At 35.4% G+C, this 13,910-nt stretch overlaps 4 protein-coding genes across 4 annotated transcripts; 1 reads left to right on the forward strand and 3 right to left on the reverse strand.

Annotated features, from left to right (window-relative positions):
* Positions 1-3,020: 3,020 nt before the first annotated feature.
* LOC105974304 (Sec14p-like phosphatidylinositol transfer family protein) lies at positions 3,021-5,840 on the reverse strand. Its single transcript, XM_012999371.2, has 4 exons — positions 4,485-5,840; positions 3,819-3,943; positions 3,567-3,717; positions 3,021-3,476 (listed from the first exon to the last, which is right to left on the reverse strand). Exons 1-4 carry the CDS (start codon positions 5,607-5,609, stop codon positions 3,228-3,230), a joined length of 1,650 nt encoding a protein of 549 aa, XP_012854825.2. The 5' UTR covers positions 5,610-5,840; the 3' UTR covers positions 3,021-3,227.
* Positions 5,841-6,697: 857 nt separating this feature from the next.
* On the forward strand, positions 6,698-8,881 carry LOC105974334 (alpha/beta-Hydrolases superfamily protein). The gene is made up of 6 exons (XM_012999415.2): positions 6,698-7,251; positions 7,601-7,712; positions 7,835-7,928; positions 8,026-8,203; positions 8,304-8,373; positions 8,451-8,881. Exons 1-6 carry the CDS (start codon positions 6,878-6,880, stop codon positions 8,760-8,762), a joined length of 1,140 nt encoding a protein of 379 aa, XP_012854869.2. The 5' UTR covers positions 6,698-6,877; the 3' UTR covers positions 8,763-8,881.
* A 196-nt stretch (positions 8,882-9,077) lies between these two features.
* On the reverse strand, positions 9,078-10,949 carry LOC105974335 (large ribosomal subunit protein eL6). Its single transcript, XM_012999416.2, has 4 exons — positions 10,624-10,949; positions 10,426-10,532; positions 9,469-9,650; positions 9,078-9,376 (listed from the first exon to the last, which is right to left on the reverse strand). The coding sequence occupies exons 1-4, from the start codon at positions 10,866-10,868 to the stop codon at positions 9,221-9,223; spliced, it is 690 nt and encodes a 229-aa protein (XP_012854870.1). The 5' UTR covers positions 10,869-10,949; the 3' UTR covers positions 9,078-9,220.
* A 952-nt stretch (positions 10,950-11,901) lies between these two features.
* On the reverse strand, positions 11,902-13,689 carry LOC105974473 (MICOS complex subunit MIC10). Its single transcript, XM_012999580.2, has 3 exons — positions 13,419-13,689; positions 12,495-12,631; positions 11,902-12,126 (listed from the first exon to the last, which is right to left on the reverse strand). The coding sequence occupies exons 1-3, from the start codon at positions 13,552-13,554 to the stop codon at positions 12,112-12,114; spliced, it is 288 nt and encodes a 95-aa protein (XP_012855034.2). The 5' UTR covers positions 13,555-13,689; the 3' UTR covers positions 11,902-12,111.
* Between the last annotated feature and the right edge of the window lie 221 nt (positions 13,690-13,910).

Here is a 13,910-nt window from a genome sequence, read left to right on the forward strand (position 1 = left end):
AATAATAATAATAATAATAATAATAATAATAATAATAATAATAATAATAAGGGTAAATTACAAACACCCCCTGAGGTATGGTCAAATTACAAAAATCCCCCTCTTGTTTGGATAATTACATCTACCCCCCTCAACTATGATTTTTTCTTACACCTCCACCCTTAATGTGCCAAATTCAACATAATCATCTACATTCCGTGGAATGTGCTCTAGTTTGTACTCGTTTTGTGTAAAAATACAGTTTTCGATGCACCACAAACTGATATATACAAGCTAAAAATCACATATTATGATCATCTTGCTTCATAATGTAGAGTTTGAATGGGATAAAACGGATACATAAGTGATAATATTCCATATAATCTCGAAGATTCCACTAAATTTGAGGAGTTGAGGGGGTGGTTGTAATTATCCAAACAAGAGGGGTGTTTTTGTAATTTGACCATACCTCAGGAGGGTGTTTGTAATAATAATAATAATAATAATATAAAAAAAAATTTGGGCCAGCTTAATTAAAATAGTATTAGAATAACTGAATATTAAATAAAAGCTGGTATAATTAAATTAAAAAAGGTATATTTACCCAAGAAAACAAGGTTTTAAGATTCTGAAATTGGTATATTTTATGATAAAAATACCTGTGCATAGACTTTAGCCTTAAAAGTTAGGTTCCTAATCATTCCTCCCACCATCTCTATAAAAAAAATATGTCTTCATTATCAATTATCAGCTCAAGTTGCAGTCCATAATATTTATAAATAATAATAATAAATAAATGAATTAAATAAAGATCCCAGAAATAAACCCCACCAATAATGTTGCAGAACTCAAACTTAGCCTGCCCTTATCATATATTTTTTTTCTTTTTTCTCCAAAGAATATTCCTGGTTTTAGTTTATAAAAAAGAAAAATAATTAATTAAATAATTCATAAAAAGTGGAAATCTTAATTATCATATGTTGAACTATTCTGCCTTTAATTGTGGGAATTGACACATTCGTTGCCTCGCATGATATATCCTTTGTATCTTTTTAAATATCTTCAACTTGATTTTATATATATATATATATATATATATATATATATATATATATATATATATATATATATATAGTTAGCCTTTTCTAGAAGTTATTATTGATTTCAGTTTCTTGTTTTTTTTTTAATATCTCAATTGATGATGAAAGGGATTAATGGAATAATATACATGATTATATAAATTGGGGGCATTCTTTTATCTGATTAATTAAGAATTTATCTAAATTAATAATGATACAGTTCAACTTTGGTGTATACATAACAAGCATATGTGAACTGGCTAATCATTTCTTGATTCTTGGTCAACTTTGATAAATTAAGCTGTAAATATAAGGTTGGTTTTTGAATATTTTCTTCCATTATATTTGATTGGTTTGCATGATTATTCTTCTTTTCTCTCATTCGTCGACGACCAGAAAATACATACGAATCATCAATTTTCTTAATCTTTATTCAGATTTTTTTTTAATTTTAAAAAATAAATCAGGATCTATATATGTTAAAAAAAAAACCATGCATGTGTAGAATTACAAAGAGTTTGTCAACTTCTGTGCATGTAAGGTCATTAGCATAGTAAGACAGTTGGTGTATTATTATTACATTAGAGGACTATAGCACACCGTACCACTAAAACAGCATACCAATTATTATTATTACTTTTTTTTTAATATTGTCTGAAATTAATTTAATTAGGTTTGAACAATATCCAGTTGTACGTGGGGTACTATGGTAATTTTCGCCAAGGTTCTTTAACTGAAACGAAAATGCAAATCCTATGATCGTAGTAAAATATAATAGAAATTGATATGACAAACGAATAAATGTCCATTTTGATGAGAAGTGAAAGGAACTAAAAAAAGAATGAATGAATGAATGAATGAAGGCATGTGGTGGTGGTGGTGGTGGTGGTGGTGGCGGAGGGTGGCGCCGCAAGCATGAATGAAGGAAGGCATGTGGCACAGTGGAATTAAATGTGTATGTATGTAAGAAGTTTACTGGTGGTGTGTATATATAAATTATATATAATTATAATTATAATGATGTCTTTGAATCAGACAGTTTTGCATGTGAGGTTGGGTTATTGTTATTACTTGTCATCACATGTTTCTCTTTCTTTTTGGGCCCCTTTTTTTTTTTTGCATGCATTGCATTTGCGGTCTAGGGGGGGTGGGGGCCTACTCCACCGATAATTGTTTTACACATTATTCAATTCTTGACTATATATTTATCGTCGTCGAAACGACCCCGACATATTTAGGTAATTCTTCGCTTGCTCGTAAATATGCACACGAAACAAAAATATAGTGTGGTTTATGGGCTACAAACACAACCCGTTATGGGCTAATCACCAAGTCCACATACTCAATATAGGCCCAAATTAAATTCTGTAATTCTGGCCCAAAAAATATTTGAGCCCAACCATCTTTTTTATTAGGGTAAATTACAACCAACCCCCTGAGGTATACTCAAATTACGAAAACCTCCATTCTGTTTGGATAATTACAACCATTCCATCAACTATAAATCTTCTTACACGTCCACCCTTGCGGTTTCAAATTTAGTGGAATCTTCTAGATTATATAAAATATTCTCAATTTTGAACCCGTTTTATCCCATTCGAACTCCACATTTTGAAGCAAGATGATCGTAAGATGTGTTTTTCAGCTTGTATATATCAGATTGTGATGCATTAGAAACTCTATTTTTACACAAAAATAGTACAAATTAGAGCACATTCCACGAAATTTAGATGATTATGCTGAATTTGACACCATAAGGGTAGAAGTAGAAGTGTAAGAAAAGATCATAATTATCCAAACAAGAGAAATTTTTGTTCCGTAAATCTACACACCTCAGAGGTGGTTGTAATTTACCCTTTTTATTATTGTTGTAACTTGTAAGTATAATTTTCCATATTTTTTCTTTTCATTTTCATTTTCGGAGTAATGACATGATTAACGAATAAACTAATGACGAGTTAATGATAGGTAAAAGGTCTAAGCAACCACTGCCACATAAAATTATAAAATCACATCAAATCAAATGCTTCATTACAAAACAAACAAACAAAAGATCAAAACAAAAATTCACCCTTCTTCCCTTCACTCACAACAATAATTCTACAACTGAAATACACAAAACACCAAACACATCTTTAGGCCGAAACTAGAGCTTCGTACGCTTGTACCTCAACCGATGCAAGGTACAACCTTAAACCGGTAAAGCAGTTTCTTCTTTTTGGCAGTAGGGTTGTTAATGGTGAGTAGTATCTTACCCAGCTCATTTATATTAAAATTGTTCGAAATAACCGGTTCATCGCTCGGAAGCAGCTTTCTCGTCTTTTCTATAATCACAGTATATCCGGAATTCGGTACGTATTCCGCACTGTAGCTCACTTCCCACCCCACCACACGAAGCTCCCAAACAAGCGTGCATTTCTATAAAAAAATAAATCAAATTTCCAATTAAATAAAAATTACCAATAATAAGATGGAAATATAAATGACCTAAATGCCCTTTTGACGAACCTCGTTTACGATAATTTCGACAATTTGCTTAGTTGCGGGTTTAACGGTGATTTCAGTGACAGGATCATCTACGGTGAATTCCGGGTTGCATTCGCAGAAATCTACACTAAGGCCACCATATTGAGTAGGCACTTGTTCTGGTGCTATATACCTGATTTCCACCGGTAAATATTTAAAATAAAATTATTGCGACTGTAAGAGAAATTAGAAATAATTATTTGAATTTCAAGAAAGGGGAAAAAAATTACACACTTGAAAAGGGTATCGGCAGTCTTTGATGGACCGGCGAATACGAATTTGCTCTTCGTTCGCTGAGTGAGGAAGGGACTTATCATCGTATAGAACGCCAAGTACCACCATGGGACGTTGATGAAGACCTAAAATAATAAGCAGGAAGAACATTACGACTAGTTTACAATAGCTAACTAGTGACCGATCAAATTAAACTCTCCCGACACGTAAAACACCATAAGCATAAGCAATCGGTGACATCGACTTTATTAAATTCCTCTGCATGTTTAGATCATTTGAAAAACGAAATGATATTACACAAGAGATTTCCAAGTCAAATCTACGAATAAATTTTACCAAGGCCTCGTTTGGTTCCTATCTTATGTTACCAATTAGTCTAATCCAATTAGCCAAGATTAGAGTTTTATTATTATCACAACTGCGTCCGACTCGAAAAGTTATTGCTCTCTAACCAAACATCCAAGAAGATCCAATTATTTAATTAATCAATCTTCCCAACCAAACAAGGCCTAATTAAGAACACAACCACCACTACTACATTCTCCGTTTTTTCTTGCTAATTAATCAATTCAAACAACACTCTGCAAAACCCTAACGAGATATTGTGATATATACATTAACACCTCAAACATATACATCCAATAAGAAAGTGAAATCGTGTTATACCTGCTTCGCGACGAATTCGGGATAATTATCCTGAAGAATGTGCAGAGCCTGCTTAGTAGCAATACGAAGCTCCCGCTTCCCCGGTCCAGGCGAATTTTTCAGATCACTAATCTGAAATATCGTATTAACCCCACCGGGATTAAAATCCAACTTCCGAATACTCCTCTCCAAGAACTGAATCCTCCACCTCAGAAACGTGTTCCGCTTCTCCTCGTCGGAAAATGTTTTAGCGTACAGCTCTTTGTTCTGAAACTCCCCGTACACATTGTAACACACGGCGTGCCCTTCTTTGTCGTGCCCCTGCATAAACACAACTTTTTCGAGATAATCTCCTAAATCCTCTTTCACCAGCTCGTCAACATTGAAATCCCGTCTCCATTTCATCGTGTTCGCGAGCATGGCGAACGATTCCTTGACTTTGAAATCACGGGCACGGAGAAATTTGAGGAGAACGACGTCGCTTCTGTCGTCTTTCAACAAGGGTATACCCCATATGGAGACTTCTTCAGGGGTGGTGGTGGTAACGGAAGTTTCTGACGGCGAGGCTGCAGTGAAGACGCCGTTAGTGAGAGCTTCTTGGACTAAGAGTTTGAACTCTTCTAGGGTTTTGAGCTCGGAGTTTGAGAGATCTGAGAGTTTGTTGCTTTCTTCTTTGAAAGAAGCGAATGATTCTGGGGCTTTTTTCTTTTCGACGGGGTACTCCTTTTCGGGTTCGATTGACTCTTTCGATTGGGTTTTTGGTGAATCGGATTCTTGGGGTACGGCCAGAGCAGCAGCAAGCGGCTGGGATGATACCGGCGCTGCCGGCGCGGCGGCGGCGGTGACGGTGACGTGCTCCTCCGTGAGCGACGATGCGACCGACGACAGCGTTGGCACTAAAGGGGTTTCTTTCTGTGTAATAGTTACTGCTTCTATCAGCTTTTCTTCTTCAACTTCGAGCTGCGGTGAGGGGAGTGCGGTGTCTTTTTCTTGCACGTCTAGCGCCACCGACGCCAGCGGCGGTTCGAAGATGGGATACTCTTCTTGTGGCGGCGGTGGCGTTTCGACCTCCTCCACCGTCGACGGCGGCGGCGGGGGCTCTGCGGTGGGTTCTGGTGGGCATGTTCGGAGTGTTTCGTCTGCCATTTTTTTTAAGCTTTGATTTCTGTATGTTAGAGAGGATTTAGCTGAAAATTTGAAAAACAGTGAGCTGAGTTTTCAGTGTTGAGGGTTTTAAAATTAGTAAGTTCTAGAGCTTAATAATTAATTAATTAATTGTTGGACTAATGAGTAAGATTCTCTTCTCTAATTAACTTATTATTATGTTTAATTACTTTTGGGGCAAACGGAAGAGAGAGAAAGTGTCACGCGGTGGGTGACGTGTCAATTAGTTAGGGTTGCTAATAACACGAGTGGGCGTGACGGTAATGGACGGATGACAGAATCCTATGTCCCCTCTTAAATGATGGGCTTTGGCCCACTTCAATATTTATCCCTTACTTTTTCCAATTTTATACATTTCTCCAATTATTTAATTTCCTGTTTAAATAATACAAAATAAAATATTATAAAAGCTTTACTAACCAAAAAAAAAAAAAAAAACTACTACAACATTGGTGTTTTAAAATAATATAAGATAGGGTAAATTACGGTCATCCCTCAGATAAGGTCAAATTACGAAGTACCCCTCGCATTTTGATAACTAATATCACCCGTCAATTATCAAATATTTTTACACGTTCAGCCTTGTTTTTATCAAAATCCAGTGAAGTCTTCTAGATTATATGAAATATTTATTAGTTTGTACCCGTTTTACGCTATTCGAGCTCCATATTTTGATACAATATGATCGTACGATGTGTCTGTTGGCTTGTAAATATCAGATTGCGGTGCATTAGAAACTGCATTTTTGCATAAAACGTGTATAAATTAGAGAACATTCCATGGAATCTAGAAGATTATATTGAATTTGACACCATCAAATTTAACGTGTAGGAAAATTGATAGTTGATGGGATGATTACCCAAACATAAGGGTTTTTTTTAGTAATTTGACCATATTAATAGCAAATAATAATTAAATAGAAACCAAATCCCAACTCCGACCCATCAGAAGGCCCAAGTACTTAATATTGACCAATTTTGACCTGAGTGGCCCAATTGAAAATGTTAAAGCCCATCTAATATTATAAAATAATTAATTAATTAATTCCAAGAAAATAAAAAGAAATAAATATTGCAGACAAATCAAAATCTTCTACCTGCTGTCGTGTTTGGTGCCTCTTGTTTCTTGCAAGTTCTCAATTCTGAATTTACTGTCAATTATTCCATAATTATTATATTATATATATCTTCTTAAAATTGGAGGGACTGAATATTTCCACTACTAAATAAAAAGAAGAAAATTGATCGGTAATGGCAGTAAACATTGCTGCAGCCCGCACTTTATTTCTGCCATTATCATCGTCTTCGTCATCTGCTCTGCAAGTACAGCTCAATCCCACATGCTTTCCTTCTTCTAGGAAGATTTCCAAGAGTCCCATTTCCACCACTAGTTGTGCTAATGTCTCCGCCGCATCCACGGCGGCGCTGTCCACTGGAAAGGAGGAGTTTTTGCCCCCTTTGGAGGTGAGCGAAATTGATGGCAACTGCAAAAAATGGGTGTGGAGAGGATACACCATTAACTACTTCGTTTACCCAGACGGCGGCGGCGGCGGCGGTGCTGGTGCTCCGGCTCCTCCGCTTCTTCTCGTCCATGGCTTTGGCGCGTCAATTGCTCATTGGCGTAGGTACATATATATATATACATATAATAATGAACATTGTATCAGATTAAGAATGAACATAATTATTTTTGCTTTTAATTTTGTTTATCTTGTGGAGTACATTCTTTATGAATAGGTTGATCACCATGTGTTTGATAAAAGTTCCTCTAGTGTTTAAAAGAAATAAAAAAAGAATGGGATAGATGATTAGGGTCTCCCCACTAAACTACTGTAATAAAGTAGTAATTAGAATTTGAGATTTAAAAAAAAAAGAAATTAATTGCTGAAATAAGTGTCCTTAATTTGATCATCTTGTTATTACATTCTAGTCAAACTGAAATGTTTGAGTGATTTAATATATTCGTCGTTTTAGGAATATTCCGACGCTTGCACAAAATCGGACAGTTTACGCCATTGACCTCATCGGTTTTGGTGCTTCAGATAAGCCCGCGGGCTTTCAGTACACCATGGAAATCTGGGCTCAGGTGAATAGATGACAGCCAATATTTTCCGGTATTTATTATTTATATATCCTCATAGGAACTAATAATATGAAGTTCTTTTGTTCTTTCGATTATGACAAATAATGAACTAATAATACGTGCAGTTGATTCTCGATTTCTTGGATGAAATTGTCCAAAGGCCAACTGTGCTATTGGGAAACTCTGTCGGTAGTCTTGCTTGCGTTATTGCCGCTTCAGGTTTTTTCAATAATGAAATAAAAAAAAAAATAGTTATGATCAATTAGCATTGGTTTTTAATTTAATTTAATTTATTTTATTTTAATTCCCCGAACAGAATCTAGCGAATCGCAAATACGAGGGCTCGTACTATTCAATTGTTCTGGTGGCATGAATAACAAGGCTATCGTTGATGACTGGAGAATAAAGCTACTCTTACCTTTGCTTTGGTTTTTCGACTTCTTATTGAAGCAAAGAGGAATTGCTTCTTACTTATTCGACCGTGTTAGACAAAGGTACTTCAATTTGTTTTCCTCCCTTTTTTCGGATAGCAAAAGTTGCTGAGGAAGCGGGAAAAACACGAGTTTGTCATTTACTTGTCCGTAACTTGTGCAGAGAGACGCTGAGGAATGTGTTATTGTCCGTCTACGGGAATAAGGAATCCGTTGATGAAGATCTTGTGGAGGTACTGCAATAAAATTTAAATTTGTAATATTTCTCCGAGTTTAGATATAAATTTTGATTTGATTTATAACATTACAGATTATAAGGAAACCGGCACTGGATGAAGGGGCACTGGATGCATTTGTTTCGATTATCACAGGACCACCTGGACCGAATCCAGTGAATTTGATCCCGAATATCACCCTACCCGTTTTGGTGTTATGGGGCGATGCAGATCCGTTTACACCGATTGACGGGCCGGTTGGTAAATACTTTACTTCGTTACCTGATCGACTGACGAACGTGAAGCTGTTTTTATTGGAAGGAGTTGGACATTGTCCACATGATGACAAGCCTGATTTGGTCCATGAGAAGTTGCTCCCATGGTTGGCTAATCTTTCTCTTCCATAAGAATTCTGTATACAACCTTATTCAGTTGAACCAAATTTACCAAGATATGAATATGTACAAGATTACCAAGCATTTGTAATGGCTTGATTCTTGATTGTAATAAAAGAATTGTTTGTAAATTTCTTACATTGCCATCTAAATTATTCAGACAGCATTCATAAGCAGGTAACATCCAAGAAAGCTTACGTAATAAATAGACATAATAGATTTATCGAACAACGATCAAAAACTGATCAAAAGTATAATTAAGAAAATAAAACATTTCAACACTTTTCGAAACATAAAATATATCAGAAAATCTAGTGACAGAATCAATAAAAAGAGTATCAAACAAAATTTCAATGTCATACCAAGCAATATATGTTCTTGATACTACAATCTTCAACATCTGGTTCAAGGGACGAAAGGTAAATAAAATATAACAAAATCAGATCTAAAAATTTGAAAAAGCGTTTCGTCTAAAACACCAACTCATGAGGCTTCATCCCAGCTTTGAGTGAGAATCGAGCACCCAAATAAGCCTTCAATTCTGGGACAGTCTCGAGTGTCTTCAACAAAGCTGCATCTACAGTTTTCTGGTCATCTTTCTTCTCAGTGGGGAGTGAATTTTTCTCCTACAATTAAATAAAAACAAATAATTAGAATATATATATAAAAACCACCACCATAAATAAATAAATAAATGGATGGCAATAGAAAAACATACTTCTTCTTGTCCCTTGAAGAACCCAGCCTCTGTCTTCTCCTTTTTCTTCTCAACCTGCTTGGCGAAGTATTTGTCGTCAAACTTCTCAACATTCACACCAGAAAGGTCGACCTTTGTCGATGTTCCGATAACATAGGCCTGGTTCACACGCCTTAGAGGAACACCGTTGATCTTGTAAGGACCTGTATCAGAAGCAATTAAAGGAAATTAAAGATAATTCAAGAATCACCTAGTTCAGTATCTAAACACGGTACTAAGAAGCAAGACGATCACGTAAGAAAATGAAAATATAAGACCACAACAAATGTATTTCTCATGGCAAGTCCCAAAAGGTAATTGCGGTAACCTGCTACTCAAGGCAATAGGATATGAGAACAGCCCTTCCGGAATGTATAATGAGCCAAATAGTGACTCAACCACACTATCAACAGAGGAGCATTATTATTCGACGATTTCGATTAATGTGGGTCATACAAGAATTGAATATATCTTGCCCCAAAACATTGAATCGTTGTATCAAATAGAGAAGTAGAATCAACAAACACAATAGGACAAGGAATTAACACTTCACATAATTATTCATTTCCTCGAAATAATACTTCATAGATTCAAAAAATTTGATGCAGTAAAAACTAATGATATCTCATTATTGCAATTTCAAATGGGTGATGAGAAAAGACCTAACTAAGCAATTTGAAGACATACGATTAATACAAAAAATCATAACACCTAATCAATAGAAATTCAACTGATATAAAGACATACGATTAATACAAGCAGATTTTCAGAAACTATTAGCTCAAAAAAATTCACAAGTTAAATTTAAATCGGTAAGCAATTTAAATCACAAATTGCAACAACATCTAACAATTTATCAATCAGGGCAAAACAATAAACAATATCCAGGAAAAGAAATGAATACAAAACAAAATGAGATCAAAGAAAAATAAATCTAACCAGTGACAAGAAGCAATCCAGAAGAAAGCTGCTTGAGGAAGACAACTCTCTTGCCCTTAAACCTCCCAGACAATATGATCAACACTGTCCCTGGGGTAATGCTCGCCCTGTAATAATAAAAATAACACCACAGGAGAATCAAAATTAACAAAAGGCACAAATCGATTACGCAATAAATTTACAGCATTTCAAAAAAACCTGAGCTTGGTGGGTTTGGCCTTGCGTGTGTTGGAGAGAGGTTTTTTGATATCATCGGCGGGATAGAACTTAGGAGGCTTCTCAGCCACGGGAGCGGCGGCGACGGCCTTCTCGTGGTGGGGGAATTTGCCACCGTTTTTAGCTTTGATAGCCCAAAGACCACGCTTGTGGTACATGGCGGAGCGAGAGACCTTTCGGACTCCGGGAATGAGCTCGGGGTTGCGGGTTCTCTGCTTCGGCGCCATTTCCGCAGCTCAGAGTGTGCTTCTTCTTCGTCTGTGATGTGTGCGTGAGGGAGCAGGCGATTCTGAGAAATGAAAACGAAACCCTAATGTATATATATATATATATTCAAGTTAACCTAATCGACCCTTGACCCAATGGGCTTCCACTTTGGGCTTTTCACAATGATTTCGGCCCTAACTCTATCCTATGTTTGGGCTGCTGGGCCCGAATTTTTGGAATGTTTAACATTCTTTTTTTTTTTTTTTTTTTTTTGAGTAAATGTTTAACATTCATTTTTAAGTAAATGGAATACAGTTAAACATCTATAAATTAATACAGTTGGAACTAGCAAAATCATATTAATTTAGCGATATGTTAAATTATCGAACTAACAATTTAATATGTTTTCACCGAGTCGGAACCGGGAGAAATTATTATCTAATTGAGGTTATTAATTTATCGAGTTTCTACTGTAATAATTAACATATAGAGCATTTTAAAAATTAATTCGATTTCATTCGTTGTACTGAAATATGAGTATAGTTAGAGATGAACAATTTTCAAAGAGAAGCAAAATATTCAAAACAATAAACTAGAAACCTATCATGATTAAACTATTTTTTATTTTTACTCACAACTTTTGATCTTGTACTCGGTAGTATAAAACAACCGGTGCCATAAATCGTATGATTTGAATTGTAAAGAGTGTGAATCGAATTGAACGATCTCAATCGTAACAGTTGCCTCATAATTTGATGAAGTATGATTAACTCGAAAGAAAGATTTTAAAACAAGATTCAGTTCAATAACCATTGTTATGCTATGTTGTATATTGTCAACTTTGTAACTACATGTAACATCGGAATTTTATTTGATGAAACAGTTCTTCTCAATTATGAAATCTTTCAGAAGCACATCCCGATCCAATGTTCGATAATTGTACAGCATTATATTACGAACATTTACTCCAACAGGACCATATAATTGTGAAAACATAGATAACTCGTATAAGTAATAAAGCCACTGTGACTGTAGCTCTCAGCTCAATATTCAAAAAAATATATAGCATAACTCCATTTTGTAATACCAGGCATTTATTGGAATTACCTCCAACAAAAGAGAGAGCATTCATGAAAATATCGCAATTAATCACTATTTTTCAACGATAAAGGATAATAATCCTGGCAACACATTCTCCGAGTAAACGACAATTGAAAGGGAAATGGAAGAAGCAAAGCAAAAACATGCCAGATAATGATGGTTTCATTCCTCAGCAGCCTGCATTAAATCAGAATAAATTCTTTAGCATACATATTCGATTTGGTAATGCCATTGCAAAAAGCTTGGTCAACATGTAAAAGGAGATGGACAACGAGAAAATATCTAAACGGAAGGTAATAGGAATAGAAAGAGACAACTCCTCAAATCGTGCATTCATACTTGCTTCAAAATTCATCAGATGATCTATTTTTGGAGCATCGAGTTCCCAATTTATACCAATCGTTTTTTCAGAAAAGACACCAAGTCTTTTATGCGATATCTCATATCTTCAGATGAATTAAAGCGGAAACTAACAACGTGGAGAGTATTAAACTTACCAGATGAGAAAAAAGAGAGGTATAAAATCATTAGTTACATATATTTACCTTAGAAATGGAAGAATCAGAAATGTCAGTCAATTTTGTTGGAGAGCCACCAAATTTACGAGAGCAGTCCGTGTATGCAGAACCAATCCCCACACCAGCACCGAAAGCTACAGAAGCCCAGCGCGTCACAGGACTTCCTGGTGCAAAAACCAAGATAGCAGCTCGGTCAAATTGATTGATAAGATAAAGATTAATGTTACAGATACATTCATCATTCCATATAAACGGCATCAAAAAGATTTACAAGGAAACGGGAAATTTATGATGCTCTTTCCTAACATGATGTGAAGGTCTACTAAATACTAATTCTGCAACCTATCATTGACTTAGAAAATCCAATGAAAAAATTAGCAAAATTCATTCTGCATCAACGAACATTATTGATTAACTTTTAGCAAGTAATATCATGAATATTAACAAAAAACCTAAAGACTGAACAATACAAAACTGGAGCAACAACTACAATACCACGGAAAATGCTGCCACAATCATTAATTGCAGATCTCTTGCAAAAAAACAAATTAAATCCCTAGGCAATCATCAAACTAGCAAGAGAATAGAGTAACAGCTACATCTATTAACCAACAACCGCGTATCGACGAATGAGGGCCCGAGGCACATGACGAATTCTGTTTCGATATTCCCTGTTTTCATATCAGTACTTTACGGAACAAACAGTATAGTGTAAAATTTGTGGTATGCAGTGACACAATAACCTGTAATCTCAACAAACATAATGCAATAGAAGAAATAATTCGATAATTCAGCTAATTATCCAAATTAAAGAAACCAGTGCCAGAAAACACGATCTAGGGATTCTTATAGCTATAATACGAATTATTAATTCATACTCTGATATCAAATCTATCGCACTCAAAGCAACGACATAGCTAAATAAAATGGAGGAAATGGAGGAAAACTCACGGAAGAGAAGAAGTCCGGCGAAGCCGCCGGATAATGACGCGTACACAAAGCGGCGAAGACCTAAATCGAGACAGGCATCCCATTTCGCGTTCAAATCATACTTTGCTGGAATCTCAGCTTTGTTAACTTCCACCATCTTTGATTGCTTGCCGGAAGACCTTCTCTTCTGGATTTTATCTGCCGAATTTTCTCTCTTCTTCCACCGAGGGTTTCGCTTTTCTGTATTTCCTGATTTTTGTTTTTTCCTTTTTCTTGCTTAATAATTTTCTGTTTTCTGGAGTTTTATTCTTTGGGCCTTAAATGGGCTTTTGAAGGCCCAATTTCAACGCAATTTCATGGCCTTTTGTGAAATAATACATTTGGGGCTGATAAAATTTTATTAATTTTACAAAATATAAATTATTTAATAAAATTTAATATTTCTTAGTTATTACGAAAAAAAGTGTTGGTAGATATAATTTTTAAAAATAAATTGATGTTTGCTTATATTTT

Source organism: Erythranthe guttata, chromosome 3, assembly GCF_056151865.1.
Source record: "Erythranthe guttata isolate IM_541 chromosome 3, IM_541, whole genome shotgun sequence".
NCBI classification, from domain to species: Eukaryota; Viridiplantae; Streptophyta; class Magnoliopsida; order Lamiales; family Phrymaceae; genus Erythranthe; species Erythranthe guttata.